Source organism: Myotis myotis, unplaced genomic scaffold (genome assembly GCF_014108235.1).
Source record: "Myotis myotis isolate mMyoMyo1 unplaced genomic scaffold, mMyoMyo1.p scaffold_m19_p_18, whole genome shotgun sequence".
NCBI lineage: Eukaryota > Metazoa > Chordata > Mammalia > Chiroptera > Vespertilionidae > Myotis > Myotis myotis.
In genome coordinates, this window is record NW_023416322.1 from 30,168,217 (window position 1) to 30,189,249 (window position 21,033).

General features: G+C 37.3%; 2 protein-coding genes across 14 annotated transcripts in view; one reads left to right on the forward strand and one right to left on the reverse strand.

Annotated features, from left to right (window-relative positions):
• The window catches only part of GABPB2 (GA binding protein transcription factor subunit beta 2), a 244,521-nt gene that overhangs the window by 39,015 nt on the left and 184,473 nt on the right, over nucleotides 1–21,033 (forward strand). The window lies entirely within an intron of this gene.
• Nucleotides 1–21,033, reverse strand: part of ARNT (aryl hydrocarbon receptor nuclear translocator) — a 62,906-nt gene that overhangs the window by 8,386 nt on the left and 33,487 nt on the right. For 7 of the 12 annotated variants that reach the window (XM_036342465.1, XM_036342464.1, XM_036342463.1 and 4 more), the window contains 9 exons: nucleotides 19,847–20,060; nucleotides 17,471–17,684; nucleotides 16,222–16,324; nucleotides 13,981–14,046; nucleotides 13,503–13,588; nucleotides 10,609–10,685; nucleotides 9,758–9,892; nucleotides 4,598–4,672; nucleotides 2,260–2,411 (listed from right to left, as the gene is read on the reverse strand). In XM_036342465.1, coding sequence (XP_036198358.1) covers nucleotides 2,260–2,411; nucleotides 4,598–4,672; nucleotides 9,758–9,892; nucleotides 10,609–10,685; nucleotides 13,503–13,588; nucleotides 13,981–14,046; nucleotides 16,222–16,324; nucleotides 17,471–17,684; nucleotides 19,847–20,060 — 1,122 coding nt within the window. Of the gene's footprint in view, nucleotides 1–2,259; nucleotides 2,412–4,597; nucleotides 4,673–9,757; nucleotides 9,893–10,608; nucleotides 10,686–13,502; nucleotides 13,589–13,980; nucleotides 14,047–16,221; nucleotides 16,325–17,470; nucleotides 17,685–19,846; nucleotides 20,103–21,033 lie in introns of all 12 variants that reach the window. The other 5 variants (XM_036342461.1, XM_036342460.1, XM_036342459.1 and 2 more) reach the window with 2 other exon arrangements.

The window sequence follows — 21,033 nt, forward strand, 5'->3', positions numbered from 1 at the left end:
GTTCTAACTCTTCCTAGGTATTCAGTACCTAGTTGTGTGAATGTGCGCGCATATACATATAGTGTTTTTAAAAAGCCTAAGTGAAAAACTGAAAGTACATTTACTGAAACATAAAAAGGGTTATTTCTGGCCTGGCTGGTGTTGCTCAGTGGTTGAGCATCAACCTATAAACCAGTAGATCACAGTTCAATTCCTGGTCAAGGCACATATAAAATAAATTTTTTTTTTTTTTTTAAAAAGGACTATTTCTGGAAAGGGAAATTTTTTTTACTTTCTCTTATAGTTTCCAATACTTTCTAAATTTTTATAAAGAGTATTTATTTTAAAACATTACTAATTAATTAAAATTAATTGTGGTGGGGAAAACTATGTAAAAATGGGGGAAGCCATTATTTCCAGGAAAAAGTTCCTAAAAAGATTTCAAATTTTAAACAAAATGTAAACACAAAACAATAGTTGTTCTGTTATATAAAGATGCAAAAACAAAATCAATAAAAACCTACAATGACCATAAACATATGTACCTGAGTCCTAAGTTAATAAAAATTTCTAACTCAATCAATTATACTAAGTTAATTTAAGAGAGAATTAAACTTTACACGCCCTAACAATTGAATTGGAGAATACAGACTCAATGTCATCACCAGGTGCTAGTCATACTGTTAATTATTTATAAAATCAGATCTTCAAAAGGTGATTCAAAGCCAATTCTACATAGAGAGACTAAATGAAAAAGAACTTTACACCTGCTAGGATAGGTATAATAAAAAAGGACAGCAAGAATGTGGAGAAACTGTAATCCTCATACATTGCTGACAAGAACATTAAATGGGAGAGCAGCTCTGGAAAACAGTTGGACAGTTCCTTAAAAGATTGAACATAGAGTTACCAAATGACCCAGCAATTCCACTCCTAGGTGTATATCCGTGAGAATAAAAACATACCCACACAGCCCTAACTGGTTTTGCTCAGTGGATAGAGCGTCAGCCTATGGACTGAAGGGTCCCAGGTTTGATTCCCGTTAAGGGCATGTACCCTGGTTGCAGGCACATCCCCAGTGGGGGGTGTGCAGGAGGCAGCTGATCAATGTTTCTCTCTCATTGATGTTTCTAACTCTCTATCCCTCTCCCTTCCTCTGTAAAAAAAAATCAATAAAATATATATTTTTTAAAAAAAACAAAAAACATACCCACACAAAAACTAGTACACAAATATTTGTAGCAGTATTCTTAATAGCCAAAAAAGTGGAAACAACTCAATGTCCATCAACCAATGAATGAATAAACAAAATGTGGGATATCCATACAAAAGAATTTTATTTGGCAATAAAAAGAAATGAAGTACTGATACATGCTATAACATGGATGACCTTAAAATATTATAGTAAGTGAAAGAGGCTAGTCACAAAGGAACCACATATTGTATGATTCCATTTATATGAACTGTCAAGCTAGAATAGGTAAATTTATGGAGACAGAGTAGATTTAGTTGCACAGGACTTGGAGGGGTGACTTAAATACAGGATTTCTTTTAGGATAGATGACATTAGATTGTGGTAATAGTTGCACAATCATGTGACATACTTTAAAAATATGTATACTTTAAATAAGTGAACTGTATAGTATGTGAAATCCATCTCAATAAAATTGTTTTTTGTGTGTGTATATTTAACAAAGAAGGAAGGCTCAAACAGGAAGAAATCAAGGAATAAAGGAGAACAGAGGCTAACAAAAGAGTGATGGAGCCATGCTCTAAAGCAAACTATGGTCCCTTGGGCAAATGCAGTCCACTGCATTTTTGGAAATAAAAGTTTGTTGGGAGATAGATATCTTTGCTCATTTTATTCGTCTAGGACTATTTTTATGCTATAATAACAGAGTAGTTGCAATAGCAACTGTATGCCCCACAAAGCCTTTAAAATATTTACTATCTGGTTTTTTATAGAAAGAGTCTTCAGATATCTGCTGTAGAGAAAAATTCTGCCAGACTAGAGCAATAAAATGGTGTATACAACAAAATCCTTTCTAGAAAGGGTTGAAACAAAATTGAAATACAAACCTTTCACATCTCAGAACCTCGTCTCTAATCTATTGTTTATTAAAATCTTACTCTACTAGATGAACTACCCAAATTGTAAGAATTGGAAGATGAGGAACTTCAAACTAATGCTATTTACTACTAGAAGGTAGAAGAGAAGGAGGTAAGCAGATTTGGCCCAGGAGGAATCCCAACATTCAAAAAGGCCTTTACAGTACATACTTCACATTGGTGTTGGTACAGATGATGTACTCAATTTCATCTGAGTAAGGGTTCTGGAAAGTAAAGGAACTGGTTCTCATCCAGAGCCACTCTCTGTTCTTAGACCGGAACCGGAACATGACAGACAGCACCTGGCCTTTTAATTTCACCACCTGAAAAAGTTTTCATGCTATCAGTGAAACCCACAAAAATTATCCTTAGAAAATTAAAAAATAAAATTCCCATATAACCCTAAGATTCCTGTGTCACTCTATAACCCTAAGATTCCTGTGTCACTGTCTCTTTCAATGTTACTAATAAAACAGAATGAGGAGTGAAAACTAAGTGACTAAATAATTCAGAGATATATTTATCATATTTCTTCCCAGAATCCCAGAGCTACCTGACCTCTCTAGTCAAAATAAAAAAGGAATAACAACTCTTTCCAGGAAAGACAAGACTATGTTCCCACACTTCCCTTGGAAAGCCCCTTAAAGATAATGCTGATCTAGCTTTACAAGTCTAAACTAGAAATTTATAAGTTTAATAACACTGAATATAGCTTATGCATTGCTCCTTAATCCTAGCTTTCCCCCCAAACCTAAGCAATTCTATTCTCACAGCACCCATGAAGGTTTCTATAAATTAAACAAAATTGGTTTTAGTTCTTATTTTGCTTTAGTTTTTCAAAAGAAACTAGTTTTAGATTATTTTAGCTTCTAGTCTAATAGGAAATAACCTTTTGACTCTCATTCTCTAACAATAAAAAAGTATTATTAGCAGTAATATTTATTTTGTAGTTTCTATATGTCAACCACTAGGTTTTGTGCTTTTTCTTTTAAAAACATCAACATTCACTTAACATGATAAAAAAAAATGTAATGTAAATATCTGCATTTAAACAATAGTAAGTAGCTTTTAAAAGTTAAATGTATTCACTGTATAATATATAAAATGAACATAATTATGTTTGTTCACAAACTAAGTACTGGTTCTGAAAACCTGCTTATTGCTGTACATATCTATTCCAATGACGTATAAGCCCAGTACTTCAAAATATCTACACTTTAAATTTTTTTTTTTTTAAGTAAACGGTAACATTTATGTTTTGGCTGATGAATGTGGCAGCAGTATCTGCTGATCTTACAAACTGACTGAAAAATAAGTGTAGCGGAAAATGGGACATACTTAATTTAGCAATAATAAAATAGCACATTTTAAATATATGTCTAAAACTTTTACAAATCAAGTGCGAAACAAAGCACTGAAATAATCAAAATGAGGAAAATAAAGAAAAGGAAGCTTCATTGAAAATAATAACTAAATTAAAGCACTGGGGAAAAAATGTCCATCTAGATTTAAGAAACATCAAAATCTGGAAAGCAGTAACTAAGTAAGCAGCTGTAGACTGCCCATTAAAAAGTACTTTTACTTATATACTCTAAAATCATATCAACAACTGATGTCAGAATAATAACCTTGAGAATATGGAATGTATATATGGGCCATTAAAGCTATCTTGAAATAAACATTTTCCAGAAGTGATAAAATGATACTCTGTGGCCAAAAACATCAGAATGATAAATTTCATGGATTTAAAATATACTGTACAGTATGTTCTCACACTACTGAAGGTTTGTATCTTTAGCTCTGAATAATTTCCACACAAGTCAGACTAGGTTTTGAGACTAGACATACATGGAATGTGATCCTTCTGTAAGCTGCAGCCGAGTGGATGGAACCGGTAATGCTGAGTACTCGGGAGACAGGCTTTTCATGCCAATGTCTGATTTCCTCCAGAAGCTGGGTTATGTGCTTTACTGCATTATCTTATTTCATCTTCCCAACAACCCTCCGAATTTAAATACTATTATCATACCTATTGCATCAATGAGGACACTACTGCGGCATAAAGAGAAAAATTAACTAGTCTGGTATAAAGTAAGAACTACCTTATTCACCAGATATTTTCAGGATATAGGGCCTGAAAATTACAATTAAAGAGTCAGCTTACAATTAAAAGTTAACTATATAAGAACTATAAAATGAATTTTTCTAATACTATCCACAGTTCAGTAAAGCATAGAGTATTTTACATACTTTAAAGAGATGCAGCTAGTTAGATTCAAGACAGTTAGTAGCCAAAACCAAACTAAAATACCTTGGACATTATTCACAGTTTCAAAGATTGGTCTTTTTCTGTTCCTTAAAAATACAGGTTAAGTACTACAGAATGTAAAACTGTAGTGCCTATCACAATACTCAATTAATCTGTAGTCAATAAATATTTTTGGAATGAATGTGATAAAAGATATTAAATAAAAATATTACTCAAATCCAAACCAAGAAAAAAAGTTACCTGTTGGAAGCTGTCTCTTAAAAGCTGCTGGTCTTCAGGATGACAGAATTCTACAATATTCTTTCCTAAAAGTTCCTAAAAGGGAAAAAGAAGAGTAAGATCAACACTTTTATGAGCATCTAACTTTCCTGGTCCATTACAGGGGGGTTGGATTTTATTTCTCCTGTTTTTATCCTAGGATTATAGATAAGTGTGGAAGGGGAAAAAGAAAAAAGAAAAGATGGAATCTGCTAAACTGGCCTCTGGAGCATTTTCCTTTCAGAGCATTGTATGTTTATTTATAACTACATTTTTTATAGATTTGAGGTTATAATTTACATATATAATTCACTCATTCTTAGTGTACAATTTGATAACTTACAGTACATTTGTACAGTTGTGCAACCATTACCACAGTTTAGTTTTAGAACATGTCCATTGCCGCAAAAGTTCCCTTTTGCCTTTTTATGGTCAATCTCGACTCCCAATTTCCTAGCCAACCATTAATCTACTTTCTGCTATTTTAGTTTTGCCTTTTCTAGAGATTTCATATACACTATAGGTAGGTAATCTTTTATGTCTGGCTTCTTTCATTGAACACAGTTTTAAAGTTCATCTATGTTACTACAATAATATATTCCTTTTTATTGCTCAGCAGCATTCTAACATGGATATACCACAGTTTGAGAATCCATTGCTAGTCAATGGATATTTAAATTGTTTCGCTTTTTGGCTATTATGAAAAATGGAGCTATGAATATCTGTGTATAAATTGGTGTGAAACAATTTTTCATTTCTCTTGGGTAAATACTAGTAGAATTGCTGGGTTATGAGATAAGTGTATGTTTAACTTTTTAAGAAACTGCCAAAATGTTTTTCCGAAGTGGCTTTACCATTTTACATGTCTGCCAACAATGTATGATGGTTCCAGTTTCTCCACATTCTTGCCAATACTTTTTAAAAAAAATTTAATTAAATTTCTTAAATGAGGTAACACGGAGAATACTTCCTAATTATAGTTATTCTAGTGGGCATGCAGTGGTATCTCACTGTAGTTTTAATTTGCACTTAACTAATGACTGATGATGATGAATATCTTTTTACATGGCATTTATATTACTTCTTTAATGAAATGTACACTGAAATTACTGGCTGTCTTAATGAGTTATAAGATTTCTTCATTTTTATTTTTATTGACTAAGGTATTACATATGTGACCTTATCCTCCCATGGCCCCCCACCCCACTCCCATTCATGCCCTCCACCACCACTCTCCCCGGTGTCTGTGTCCATTGGTTATGTTTAGATGCATGCATACAAATCCTTTGGTTGACCTCTAAAGATTTCTTTTTTTTTTTTAATATATTTTATTGATTTTTTACAGAGAAGAAGGGAGAGGGAAAGGAGAGTTAGAAACATCAATGAGAGGGAAACATCGATCAGCTGCCTCCTGCACACACCCCACTGGGTATGTGCCCGCAACCAAGGTACATGCCCTTGACCGGAATCGAACCTGGGACCCTTGAGTCTGCAGGCCGACGCTCTATCCACTGAGCCAAATCGGTTAGGGCTAAAGATTTCTTTATATAGTCTGGATACAAATCCTTTTTCAGACATATAATTTGCAAAATTGTCTCCCAGTTTTTGGCTGGTCTTTTCATTTTCTTTTTTTATTGGTTTTAGAGAAAGAGAGGAGGGGTGGGAGAGGAAGACAGAGAGAGAGAGAGAGAGAGAGAGAGAGAGAGACAGAGACAGAGGCAGAGAGACAGACAGACAGACATTGACTTGTTATTCCACTTATTTATGCATTCATTGACTGATTCCTGTATGTGCCCTGACCGGGGATCAAACCAGTAACCTTGGCATATCAGGACAAAGCTACAACCAACTAAGCTACCCAGCCAGGGCCTTTAATTTCTTAATGATGTCCTTTTAAGAGGGCAAATTTTAAATATGATGAGGGCAAATTTATCAATTTCTTTTATAAATCATGCTTTTAGTTGCTGGGGTCCAACCCCAGCAGGTCCAGGGATCCCCAAAGGTGTAGACGGAGTCGGTGAAGAAGGAAGGACACGGAGACAGTGTTCAGGTGATCATCAGCCTAGCCAGGATCTCTAGCCAGGATCTCCAGCCAAGTTCTGGTCTGGATCTCCAGAGAGGTTCTGGTTAGGATATCCAGCCAGGTTCTGTGTCCATGTTCTCTTGCTAGGTTCTCCAGCCAGGTTCTCCAGGTTCTCCAGCCAGGTTCTGTAGCCAAGTTCCCTCGCTAGGTTCTCCAGCCAGGTTCTGTCCAGGTTCTCCAGCCAGGTTCAGTCACCAGGTTCTAGTCAGGTTCTCTTGCCAATTTCTGTAGTCAGGTTCAGTCCAGGATCTTTTGCCATGTTCTCTCGCTAGGTTCTGTCTCTAGGTTCTGAGGCCAGTTTCTGTCCAGGAACTTTTGCCATGTTCTCTCCAGCGAAGTTCTTCTGTCTCTAGAGAACGTTCTGTGTAGGTTCTGTGCCTAGGTTCCGTCTCTCTTGGTTCTGTCTTCTTACATCAGTATTTATACCAGTTGATTCCAATCCTATCAATCTCTATCTCAAAGGTTAGGGCGTTTCTTATCTCCATTCCAGGGAGTAAAGATTATGTAGCTTAAGCATGATTGTTCGTAGTTAAAGTGATTAATTACCCACCTGGCACTTAGTTAAGAGGTTTTATTCCCTCCCTAACTTCAGGGGAAAATCCCTACCTGGGGAAACAACCTTTCTCAGAGACCTTGGTTAAAACACATAGTGCCAAGAAGGTGAGCAAACATATTAAGAACAGTATGCCATATATGCCAGGTCCCTTGAAACAGCAAGCATGGACCGGCTCCCGGCAAATTCCCCCTTTTTTATTTTTTAAAAGCAGGCATTAAAAAGAAAAACCTGAAATGCTCTCTTGTATCCATTTTAAGAGTAGGATTGGCGCTTTCCGCTATTACCTGAGTCCTGATCTATCACCCCAGGGAGAGCTTGCCAATCCTGCACTTTCCCGGGGTGGAAAGGCTGCAGTGAGGTTAAGGATAAGGCTCCTTGGGCCTACCTCCTCCCATGCCTTTACATTTACCTTTCCTTCCTCAGAAAAGCATGGACATACTTCTTGTATAAAACGTTCCATCTGACTGGGAGTAACCTTAACTCCTCTGCTAGCAAGCATATGTGTTAAAAGATCAATACGGAGTCTTTTTTCTTTAGACTCAGTATGGCACTTCTTCTCAATCTAAGTTCTGTACTATCCACCTTCTTACCCTACTTATCCTCATAGGGGGGTTTGCAGCACCCTGGTGGAGTCCTATCCGTCCCGAATGTGGGGGTTCTCAATTGTGGGGGGGGGCTTACCTATGGGAATCCTGTTCCAGGGGTTCCCAAAGGTGTGGACGGAGTCAGCAAAGACTATCCACCCTCTTCCTACGGTGGAGTCCTATCCGTCCCGAGTGCGGGGCGCTTACCTAGGGGTCCCTGTTCGGGCGCCATTTGCTGGGGTCCAACCCCAGCAGGTCCAGGGATCCCCAAAGGTGTAGACGGAGTCGGTGAAGAAGGAAGGACACGGAGACAGTGTTCAGGTGATCATCAGCCTAGCCAGGATCTCTAGCCAGGATCTCCAGCCAAGTTCTGGTCTGGATCTCCAGAGAGGTTCTGGTTAGGATATCCAGCCAGGTTCTGTGTCCATGTTCTCTTGCTAGGTTCTCCAGCCAGGTTCTCCAGGTTCTCCAGCCAGGTTCTGTAGCCAAGTTCCCTCGCTAGGTTCTCCAGCCAGGTTCTGTCCAGGTTCTCCAGCCAGGTTCAGTCACCAGGTTCTAGTCAGGTTCTCTTGCCAATTTCTGTAGTCAGGTTCAGTCCAGGATCTTTTGCCATGTTCTCTCGCTAGGTTCTGTCTCTAGGTTCTGAGGCCAGTTTCTGTCCAGGAACTTTTGCCATGTTCTCTCCAGCGAAGTTCTTCTGTCTCTAGAGAACGTTCTGTGTAGGTTCTGTGCCTAGGTTCCGTCTCTCTTGGTTCTGTCTTCTTACATCAGTATTTATACCAGTTGATTCCAATCCTATCAATCTCTATCTCAAAGGTTAGGGCGTTTCTTATCTCCATTCCAGGGAGTAAAGATTATGTAGCTTAAGCATGATTGTTCGTAGTTAAAGTGATTAATTACCCACCTGGCACTTAGTTAAGAGGTTTTATTCCCTCCCTAACTTCAGGGGAAAATCCCTACCTGGGGAAACAACCTTTCTCAGAGACCTTGGTTAAAACACATAGTGCCAAGAAGGTGAGCAAACATATTAAGAACAGTATGCCATATATGCCAGGTCCCTTGAAACAGCAAGCATGGACCGGCTCCCGGCATTTAGTGTCATACAAGAATCTTGTCCAACTCAAGATTCAAAGATTTTCTACTTTCTTCGAAAAAATTCTGTAAGAGTCTGTTTTGTGTGTGTTTTTTGCATATGGATATCCAATTGATTCATTACTATTTGTTTAAAGATTTCTTTTCCCCATTGAATTCTCTTAGCATCTTTGTTGAAAATTAGTTGACCATGTGAGAATAGACTTTATTTTGGTCTCCTGATCTATGTACCTATCCTTATACTAATACCACACTGTCTTGATAACAATGGCTTTATAATAGTTGTTAAATCAGGTAGTATAAATCCTTTGACTTTGTTCTTCTTTTTTAAAACCGCCTTTTCACCAACCTCTTCACACAGCCATAGCCAGAACTGCTTCCTAGCCACTAGAGTTTTGAATGTTTATATAATGACTGACTTAACTGAGGCATAGTTACCTGGCATGCTGAATGATAAATCTAAATAAAATCATAGTAACTTGTGGGTTACTATTCATCTACGTGATTAGATGAGTTACCAAAAGGTGGCCATAGCATAACTAATTAAAATTATTACTTTTGCACCAATATCTGCATTAACATCATTAACAAAAATGTATATAGCTGGACCTGCTGCTCCCACCTGGCTTCAGAAGCCATATTTCTCTAGACCGAATGATAACTGTGATAAGAAGCTGAGAATAAATTTAGCTGACAGAATAAAGTTAGCTCTGAGCTAGGGGCCGATATGTTTGGCTATCTCTGGAATTACATCACTGAGTAAACTCAACGAAGCCAAGGAAAACAAGAGGCCAAGTATCAGTGGTGTAACAGCTCCAGCTCCTCACCTGTGGTTGGTAGCCAACAGTAGCCACACAGCGGTGATCCACAAAAGTGAAGATTCCCTCGATGTTGTGTCGAGAGATAAACTCTGTTGGCTGACAAACATTACTCATGTCTGTACAGTTGGGAGAACTAGTTACCTGAAAGTAAAAAGACAAAGTGAGATAAAATAGCACAATTTCTCTACAGATGTATTTCCTACCACCTCATGGTCATTTACATAGACATGAAGCACCGAGTTTTAGGAATTCAAAACTTTCACACCTCATCCAGGAAGGAAAAAATGATAATGATAATCATAATCAGAGAGGACATTAGCCCTACTCCTATATATATATATATATATATATATATATATATACTCTTTAACAACTTTGTAAAGAAAAACTCATTCAACCCAAAACCCTCTTACCTTCATTTAGTTAGCCTGTGTTCATTATTCAGACTGGGAAATTATAGTCCCAAATAACCAAGACACTTATCTATTTTTATGAGAAGAATCAAAATAATTTCACTTCTTTCTTGTTAGTCACGCAATAATAAAATTTTTAAAATCTCTCTTTTTTTGTATACAGGCAAAAGAAATTAGTTGAAAATAGAAAATTCAGCATTGTAAAGCTGAATATATGAAAAATAAGGGGAAAAGCTCTCCCTTCCTCTCTCATCCTCTTCAGCTTCTGTTATATCCAAGAGGAGCAATATTAACTATGAATGCCATATTTCTACAAATACGTAGAATTTTATGGAACTGTTCATTTGTATTCAGAGAGTAAAAGAAAAATAACATGAACAAGTCCTGAAAGAGATTTCTTCTCATTGAAAAGGGATAATATAGATATGGAAAATTCATACTTGCCTGCAGTCTGCCAATGGCCACTAGGCAAAACTTGCTTCCCTGGCCAGCCTCTGGGTCATCATCTGGGAGGGAGACACCTTTAGGAAGGAAGTTAAAAGATTTAATAGGGATCGCAAACTCAACTGCCTTCAAAGTCAGATAGGTAAAGATTTACAATTCATGTAGGTGTAAAACAATGGAGTGCCAAAAGATAAGATAAAGGTACTCATAGATACAGGAAAGAAACTGATGGCTGGGATGGAGGGATAAGCAAAAAAGGTGAAGGGGATTAAGAGGTACAAATTCCACCCAGCTGGTGTGGCTCAATGGTTGAGCATCAACCCATGAACCAAGGGGACACCAGTTGATTCCCAGTCAGGGCACATGCCTGGGTTTTGGGCTTGATCCCCAGTAGGGGACGTGGAGGAGGCAGCCAAGTGATGTCCCTCTCTCATTGATGTTTCTATCTATTTATCTATCTACCTATCCCTCTCCCTTCCTCTCTAAAATAATCAATAAAAACATTTAAAAAAATGCCAAACCGGTTTGGCTCAGTGGATAGAGCGCCGTCCTGCGGACTGAAGGGTCCCAGGTTCGATTCCGGTCGGGGGCATGTACCTTGGTTGCGGGCACATCCCCAGTGGAGGGTGTGCAGGAGGCAGCTGGTCGATGTTTCTCTCTCATCGATGTTTCTAACTCTCTATCCCTCTCACTTCCTCTCTGTAAAAAATCAATAAAAAATATTTTTAAAAAAAAACATTTAAAAAATAATAATTTTTTAAAAAGAGCCAGAACCGGTTTGGCTCAGTGGATAGAGCGTCGGCCTGCGGACTCAAGGGTCCCGGGTTCGATTCCGGTCAAGGGCATGTACCTTGGTTGCAGGCACATCCCCAGTCGGGGGCGTGCAGGAGGCGGCTGATCAGTGTTTCTCATCGATGTTTCTAACTTTCTATCCCTCTCCATTCCTCTCTGTAGAAAATCAATAAAACATATTTTAAAAAAAAAAAAAGAGAGATGCAAATTCCCAGTTATAAAATAAATGTCACGGAGATATACAGCACAGGGAATATAATATAGTCAATAACATCGTAATAACTTTGTACAGTGACAAATGGTTACTAGACCTATCAGGGTGATCACTTCATAAAGTATATAAACATCACATCTTTGGGTTGTAAACTGAAACTAACATAATATTGTATGTCAACTATAATTTTTTTAAAATTTAAAAACTTCAAAGGAAAAAGGTGCTTAATTTAAAAATACATTTTTTTAAAAGGTGCTTGGAATAAAAAAGAAAGAGGAAAAAAGAATAGCCCTAACCGGTTTGGCTCAGTGGAGGGAGCGTTGGCCTGCGGACTGAGGGGTCCCAGGTTCGATTCTGGCTAAGGGCATGTACCTGGGTTGTGGGCACATCCCCAGTAGGGGGTGTGCAGGAGGCAGCTGATCAATGTTTCTCTCTCATTGATGTTTCCAGCTCTCTATCCCTCTCCCTTCCTCTTTGTGAAAAATCAATAAAATATATATTAAAAAAAAAAAGAATAAAGGGCCCTAGCCAGGTGGCTTGGTTGGAGCATCATCCCATAGACCAAAAGGTTTCTCTCTTACATTGATGTTTCTCTCTCGCTCTCTCTCCCTCCCTCCCTTCCTCTCTCTCTCTCTGAAAATCAATTTTAAAAAATAACATATCCTCAGGTGAGGATTTAAAAAAAAAAGAATAAAGGTAAACAATTATGTAGAATTTACCATATATGCCAGGTACTGTTTTAAGTATATATATGTATGTATCTATAATAATAAAAGCATAATATGCTAATTAGACTGGACAACCAAGTGACCTTCCAGACAAAGCTTCGCTGCGAGGGTGGAGCCCTGTTCATGAATTTCGTGCATCGGGCCTCTAAAATACAGATGAGAAAACTGAGGTATTTTTTTTTTTTACAAAGGTCAAACAATTTACTCAAGGTTACACTGCCAGAGTCAAACCCAGGTTTTTCCAAATCTAAAGTTTAATCTCTTACCAAAATATACTACCTTGCTTCTTTCTCTTAGTTTCTGTCTCCCTACAACATCCACTTCCAAATTATACTCATCCAGCAAGGAAGTAATAAAGTTGCTAAGATATGGAAATTCTGAAAAGCTAGTTTAAAAGGCTGGTCTCTATATCCCAACCACCTTTCTCACATTCCCTGTTTGACATCAAGTTCTAGTAAAACTAATCTGCTCACATCCTGATTTAAAGCCTTGACAAAAACTACTCTTTTTATAAGTCAATACAATCAAGCCACTTCCCTTCTCCCTCAAAATCTTGCTCCTATTTCATTCATTCATTCACTCATTCATTCATTCATTTCCTTGCCTGAAGATATGTTTTTATTGATTTTAGAGAGAGAGAGATGGGGAGGAGGGGAGAGAAACATCAATCGGCTGCCTCCTGTACATGCCCTGACTGGGGATCAAACCTGCAACCCAGTTATGTGCCCAGTTAAGAAATCAAATCTGAAATTTTTTCATGTATGAAATGATGCTCCAACTAATTGAGCCACCCAGGGAAAAATCTTGCTCCTAATTTAGAAAGCTTTCCCAAATTAACTGTATTCAAGGCCAATTTATTTTTAAACACAAATACTTAGAACTTAGGTATTCAGTATACATTATTATGAATTTGCACATTTAAAAACTACATTCTGTGAGAGAGCCAACATTGAGCCATTTTCAAGTCTATGTAATCATCTCATCAATTGGAATATAAATCCTTAAGGGGGGAAGGGAAAGAGACTACTTTTCTTTCCTATCTTCTTAGTTTATACCAAAGTACATTTCATACCCGAGGGATATGGTAAATATTAGCTAACTTTCTTGGACTCTGAGGAACCTGCTGCATGAAGAGAGAAGCCACTATCCAACTTTCCTACCTGCTGGGGGCCAGGCCTTGATGTAGCCTGTGCAGTGGACCACCACGAAGTGAGGTTCCCCATCCTTTACAGAGCCAAGTCCATTCCTGGAAGAGTCAGAGATGTGAGGAGAAAACTCTACCCAGTAACACTGAAAAGATAACAGTGACTTAGAACCTTTAACTTTAGACTCTTAAATGTTTAGAAAACAGGATAACTGTATTTGGATCTTTCCCTCCCCAAAGTGACCATCATATTGCTGCTGACCCTTGCCAAAGTCAAGCAACTTAAAGGTACTATAGCAGAAAAAAGTAGATAAAGTGGCAGGGCAACTTCCTTAAACACGATAATCAAAAGCTTTAAAAATTTAGGGAAACACTGCCAGAAAGTGAGGGATCAGGATGAGGGCTGCTGAAGGAAGTACTACAGTAAGATAGTTGAAGTGATGACTCTACAGGTACTGGGCCATCCCTTTGGTTTTAACTGCTTAGAATCTCACCTGCATCTGTTCCTCACAAAGCTCAGTCTACTCATGGAAACTGGGTCCACAGAGCTACTGCCACACCTATTTCAAAGAACAGATAAATTAAAAGCAATTAGCTGCACTATCAAAGACTTTTTCATCCATTAACAGCCAGATAATAGGTTCTGGATACAACCAGATACAGAAAACTGAACAATGCTCCTAACAAGGAAGCGTGAAGAAGTCAGGTATATTTCCAAAACTTGTAACAGTCTAAAATTTGAAGTCGAAATTTTCTGCATGTTTTTCAAATGCAGAAATTCTCTACATCAGTGGTCAGTATACTATCTCGATAAAGGACCATATAGTACAGTGGTTCTCAACCTTCCTAATGCCGCAACCCTTTAATATAGTTCCTCATGTTGTGGTGACCCTCAACCATAAAATTATTTTCGTTGCTACTTCATAAATGTAGTTTTGCTACTGTTATGAGTCGTAATATAAATATCTGATATGCAGGATGTATTTTCATTGTTACAAATTGAACATAATTAAAGCATTGTGATTAATCAAAAAACAATATGTAATTACATATGTGTTTTCTGATGGTCTTAGGCGACCCCTGTGAAAGGGTCGTTCGACCCACAAAGGGGTCACGACCCACAGGTTGAGAACGGCTGACATAGTAGATATTTTCAGCTTTGTGGGCCATATAATCTGTTGCAACTAGTCAACTCTGCCATTATAGTATGAGAGCAACCACAGACATGTAAACAAACGGGCATGGCGTTGTTCCAATAAAGGTTTATTTACAAATAAAGAGTTGTGGAGCCTGGCCGGCGTGGCTCAGTGGTTGAGCATCAATCTGTGAACCAGGAGGTCATGGTTCATTTCCCAGTCAGGTCACATGCCCAGGTTGCAGGCTTGATCCTCAGTAGGGTGTGTGCAGGAGGCAGCCAATCAATGATTCTCATCATTGATGTTTCTCTCTCTCTTCTTCTCCCTTCCTCTCTGAAATAAATAAAAATTAAAAAAAAAAAAAAAAGTTGTGGGCCAGTTTGCTCAGTGGATAGTGGATAGAGCATTGGCCTGCGGACCAAAGGGTTCTGGGTTCGATTCCGGTCAAGGGCATGTGCAGGAGGCAACCAATTGATGTGCTTCTCTCACATCGATGTTTCTCTCTGTCTTTCCCTCTCTCTTCCACTCTCTCTAAAAAGAAATCAATGGAAAAATATCCTTGGGTGAGGATTAACAAAACAAAAAAAGAGTTGTGGTTGGCTGACTCTATACCACAACCTTATCTGTTTGCTACATTTCCTTATTATTTATCTTGCTCCTGCCTATGTCTTTCCACTAGCCATATCCACATATTGGAACACTCTTTCCCATCCTCTCTACTTTGCTTCTCTTATTTCAAATAATAGATAAAACTTACATAGAATATGTGCCATGTACTATTCTAAGCACCTTTATATATATTTATTCATCTAATTCTCATAACAACTTTATGAAGTTGATGTTAATATAACTCCCAATATTAGATGATAAAATCAAAACACAAAGCAGTAATTTAATCTGCTCAGGATCTCAGAAGATAGTGAGTGGCAAATCCAGTAGTCTGGATCTGAAGCTACTTTAACCAGAGCCATAATTCAGTTTTGCAACTTTCCTAGGAAACCTTTCTTAACATTCTACTCATCCCTTCTAATAAGTGTATTCTCAGAACAAAGTAGTCAATTTCTATTATACAACCTGTATAAAATTTATAAACACTAAATATTAACTAAAGGACATAAAAAAGTCTCAAATTTCTAAAGAAAAACTAAAAACCACACACATACACATACACACACAGCAGAAATTATCTGAATGGTCTGAATATATGGATGTTGTCTCATGATGTACTAAGAAAAAAAATAGGTTCTGGAGTTTAAAATAAAATCCTGTGTCAGACATCATGCAATCCTGGGAAGTTAATTTCTCTGAGTCTGTTTTTTTTTCCCCCCTCAGAAAAATAGTAACCATAAATCCTACCCTAAAGGCTAGTTGTGGGAAATGAGATGACAAACATAAGCACCTACCATAATGTCTGGCACAGGAGGGACTTACTTCCCTTATCCGACACTTTATTGTATGTTACCACCCATGTGGGTCCTGAGAGTTAAATTTAATCCAACTGAAGCTCGGATTGAAGAGTTTAACTCTTCTAACCAGAAATCAAACCCTCAGCTCTTAATTTTCTCTATCTCAAATCACAATCTTCAGCTTGACTCTCACCTCATACGGCAAATAAATGATCTCCTTGAGCCCATGCACATCCTCATAGAAGACTGTTGACCTTCCTTTTTCACTGTTCCAGTCTTTAGGTCAAGGATACGCCCTGAGAAAGAATATGAAGAGTAGCCTGAAGTGCATTCTTGTATATGAGGAAGAGTGGAAGAGACAGTGAAGGCAATGATAGTAAGTAACCTAATCATGGCCTCCATTCTTCTTGCTTATAACACACTGGGGCCAAGGAGGGGATGGATTTTTTAAGCCTAAACTACCTCAATTCCCATCAATAAATCTTACTCTTAAGTTCAAAGGTAGCACTGGAAATAACCTTGTTCAAGGGAAGGTAGGAGTGGAGAGTAGTGTTGGCAAGCAAGAGACAAAGCTATATTCTTGGATCTAATTATTTTTATATATATGCATGCACACACAGATGCATGCACACACAGTAAATATCATTGGTTTAAAAACAATTTTATAAGCAATAGAAGCATGTATCTATGTCAAGCTAAAATTGTTCCTCCTTTTATCATACAGAAAACAACTGGCAACTTTTGGGAGGGGAAATAACAAAATGAAATCCATTAAAAACATAAAAGAGGGGGAAACTAAATACTAACATTAATATAATCAAAATGGTCTTATTTTAATTACTAGCTTTGATCTGCTTCCACTTTAAAATTTTTTCCAGAGTTGCTTAGAAACAGATGTGACTTGTTTCCTTTAGCAAAACTCTGGCAAAAAGACTGAAGAGCATTAAAATGGAGGCGGGGAGGGATCAAACCAAAAAAGACAGAAAAATAGTACAAATACAAAAGAACAAAACCTTATACCCTGGCTGATAACTCCCCTCTAAAATAAAAATTTATTATCATAGAATCCAGTACAAAGCCAAGAACAATGGAGTAGAAAAAATACCAGGTAATTACCCATACAAATGAGACAGAAATATGGATCACTTAATTCTTTCAGAATGGAAAAAAGTTTATTGGAGTTTTTACTTTCACTGTTTTATTTACACTAATATTAAGATTAAAGTAGACTTTTAAAAGCATTGCCACTCATGAAAGTTTCTAAGGATGAGCTAGCTATAAAGTATATTTTCTGCATGTGAATAAAAAGAACTGATTATATTCATTAAAGGAGGAGAAAATTCTGGAAGCCCTGCCAAATTCAAAGAACAAACTTAAGAACTAAAACACTTCTAAGAAAGAAAAGAAAGGATTTTCATTCATGTCCATCTAGTATCTCATACCTGTCAGGGCGTTTTCTGAAGTGGAAAGCTGTTCACGAAGTTTATCCACATCATCTGGGTGCACCTGATCATAGAGTGTGCTGCCAAACCATTCAGACTGTGGCTGGTTCAAAACAGGGGTCACTGAGTCAGATACATATACCACCCGGCCTGTCTCACATGATACAATAAACAGAAAGCCATCTGCTGCCTCCAAGATCAAATGTTTCAGTTCCTGTCCAAGAAAGAGAAATAAAAATTAATATTGAACTCTGAGAAAATAATAATTATTATTCATGGCAAGAAGACACTTCCAGCCATAAGTATCTCTCCATAAGTAATTGTTGGCTCCCGCCTCATCCACACCCACAGCTTTGCACCCTAAATGAACTATCTTCATTGACAAGATGTTTTTTTCCCCAATAGATATTTCCTCAATGTGCTAAGTCACGATCCACCCTTACCCTTTTTACCTCAGGACTAAAGATGGGAAATAAAGAGACTTATCACTAACAGTTCTTTATCTCACCCTCTCTGGTCTCTTTTTAAGATCTTTCTCTATAAATTTTCCTATTTTTTCTCTTTTGCCCCTCAGATCTATAAATATGATAAACTTTTCTAATTCTACACAAATCTTCTGTCAACTTTGCCTGACTCATCTCTTTTTCAGTGCCAAGATTATATACCAAGAATAATGTTACATTCACTAGCTCAAATCTCTTATCTTTCATTCCACAATTCCACTGCAATCTTCACTCTAAACCATAGCATTTATATTTTTTTCAGGAGGTTACTAATTGCCAAGTCACATCCTCTTAATTGCTAATGCAAGTCCCCTTTCCTGGCTCTTTATCATTTTACTCAATCTCTCTGCAGAATCTGACAATGCTGTCCATTCTATCCTTCAAATTTCATTTCCCCCTGGTTTCTATGACATCATACGCCAACCGTTGTTTCCTTTCTAAATATACCTTCTCTCCCTCAAGTCTTAAGTGATGGCTCCCTACTGCCTAAAAATTAAAATCTAAATTTTTTAACATAACTCCTAAATATTCCATCACCAGTTCCCAGCCTACCTTCCTATTACCATCTCCCAAGGCATGTTAAACTACTTGATTTTCTTTGATAACCCAGTCATTCTCACTAGTCTTTGTTCTCACATTGCTCAAGTTACAGTACAGCATTCCCAAAATTTACTACATTATTCCCCTATTCTTTGTTTCCCATATTTGCACTTCTATAGGACTTATTAATGCACCTTTATTATAGAGCTGATCCTGTGTTTATATTATGATTTATGTATTTACATGTTATTTCCATCAGTGACAATCTCCTATCATCTTTCTATTTTTCACAGCACAAAGCACCTGGTTAGCCCGCAAAAGGTACATAACTGGAGTTCGCTGAATCAATATCTGTATGAGCACTATTAGAACTGATTAACTATTTTGATGTACTTATATATATAATCTGTGCTATATGTACTTTCAGATAGATCATCTTTTTTGGAAAATTATTATGGCTTTCTTCCAAATCCCATTCCTTCCTTTCTTTTAATCGTTTGAGTAAGAGTGGCATTATAGGTCAATTTCTGTCTTCCTTATACTTCCTGGATTTTCCAAAATTTTCTACAGTAACCCTGTGTTATTTTAATAATCAAAATAGAACATGGCTTCCTTACTCTTAGAAGTCTTTGCTGACCACCCTCACTTAGGCCTGGTCTTTCTATTCACTTCAGCAATCCCGTCAGTATCTATCTACTGTATCTAGTCCCATATTAATTATTGTTTTTTTTAAAGGTATTTCTTCTCTGTATGCATTTTCCTATCTTTTTTCACTTATGTATGTATTCTGCCACTCTCATATGCAGACTGAGTTCATGAAAGGCTGAAAATGTTTTTGCCTCCTCAATTCTTTTCATAATGCATCAAATATAACAGCAAATCACTAAGCAATGACAACTGCCTGTTAGACTCCTTTTATCACTAAAACTGGAAGCTGCTTCAGGTATAAAAAAATAAATTTCTTCCATCTTCTAAAGCCAAGGAAGATGACTGGTTACACAGACATAGTCATCACTCCTCCTGGTGATTCTACTGTGCTTCTTCTACCTCATAGGCTGTATTTATGAATGAAGTTCTAAAATACTTATAAGCTTGCTAAATAGTTTTCACAAGTTGTCTCTACTTCTCACTATTCCAACACTAATAAATGTTATAGCCAGAAATCAAAATGGTCCAAATTTTTCCTTAAGAGCCGAATTCTTGTCCTTTAAAAAAATCTATAGATTCAGCTCTGCTATAACATCCTCTATTCAGGATTATGGTCATCTACCCCCAAAAGATCAAAACTTTTCAAGAGTTTCTAGAGTCTCTCAGAGTTGTACATCGCAGAGACCTGATCAGTGAGGAAAGACGGCTTGTAGGTGCCATCAGTGGATGTGTTGCCAGTTCCTCGTAAGGACTTCATGTGAGAAACTGCCATGCGTAAGATGGTTAGCTTGTCTGGTTTCCGAGCCAGGGCACTACAGGTGGGTACCATGTCTGACAGTTCTGTGATGTAGGCTGTCATCTTGTTCCGTCGCCGTCGTTCAATTTCACTATGATTTTCCCTGCATAGAAAGAGAGGAGAAGTCCCATGCAGGTGTTCACATCTGAACATTTGGGAGCAGAGAGTGATATGAATACCAGCTGAGCTGCTGAAGAAATGGGGTATTTAGATTCAGGGATGCTTAAGTCTCAGAAGTTAGAGTAAGGTTTGCCAACCTTCTCATGCAGAGCAAGCATGGAATAGAAACTAACAAGGGACAGAGAATAAGCAGATACCAGCAATTCTATTTCCTGGAAATGTCATCTTCTATGTAAATTACCACTCCCTCAGAACAAAACAAAAAAATGTTTTAAGACAAGCCAGTCTTAAATATTTAATAGCTGAAAACATAAAATGACTACTTTTTTCCAATACAAGTATGTTGCTCAACAACTGATGAAAGAATTGATAGTATAGATACTGTTGCTCTATAAAATGTTTATTCTAAGCTTCCCTCTCATTCTCAACACTAGAAGACAGAATTAAAATGTTTTGAAATTCTATTTGTACAAAGTCCTCCCTTCTCTATCTTGGTGTGGTGCCAGTGTACTAAGCTCAAGAGATTGTAAGATACCATCTACTAATGATTCTTTATGGGGTCCCGTTTGGGACAAAGTGAATTGGAGAGTAGGAGTGAAGTAGGGAGGAGGATGAAAAGGCCTATATAAATAGACATTTTGTATTTCATCAGTGTAAGGAGATCACATCTCTAATACTGACATCCTCAAAATCAAGACAGAATATTATCATTAAAAAAAATAATCCAGTACTCTCAAATTGGATTTTTGCAAAGCCCAATAGTTCCTCAGTGTTTTCCATGGGATGCCTCAAAGAGAGAACCAAACAACATCTTGCATTTTTGCTAGCTGAGAAGCTTTATTTACTTCTATTTTATTTACTTCTATTACCACATAAGGATTCTATTTGAGCAAAAGTTCTTTGTCAAAACAAAAAGAAAAAATAGAACTAATCTAACATAAATCTCTTTTTTATGA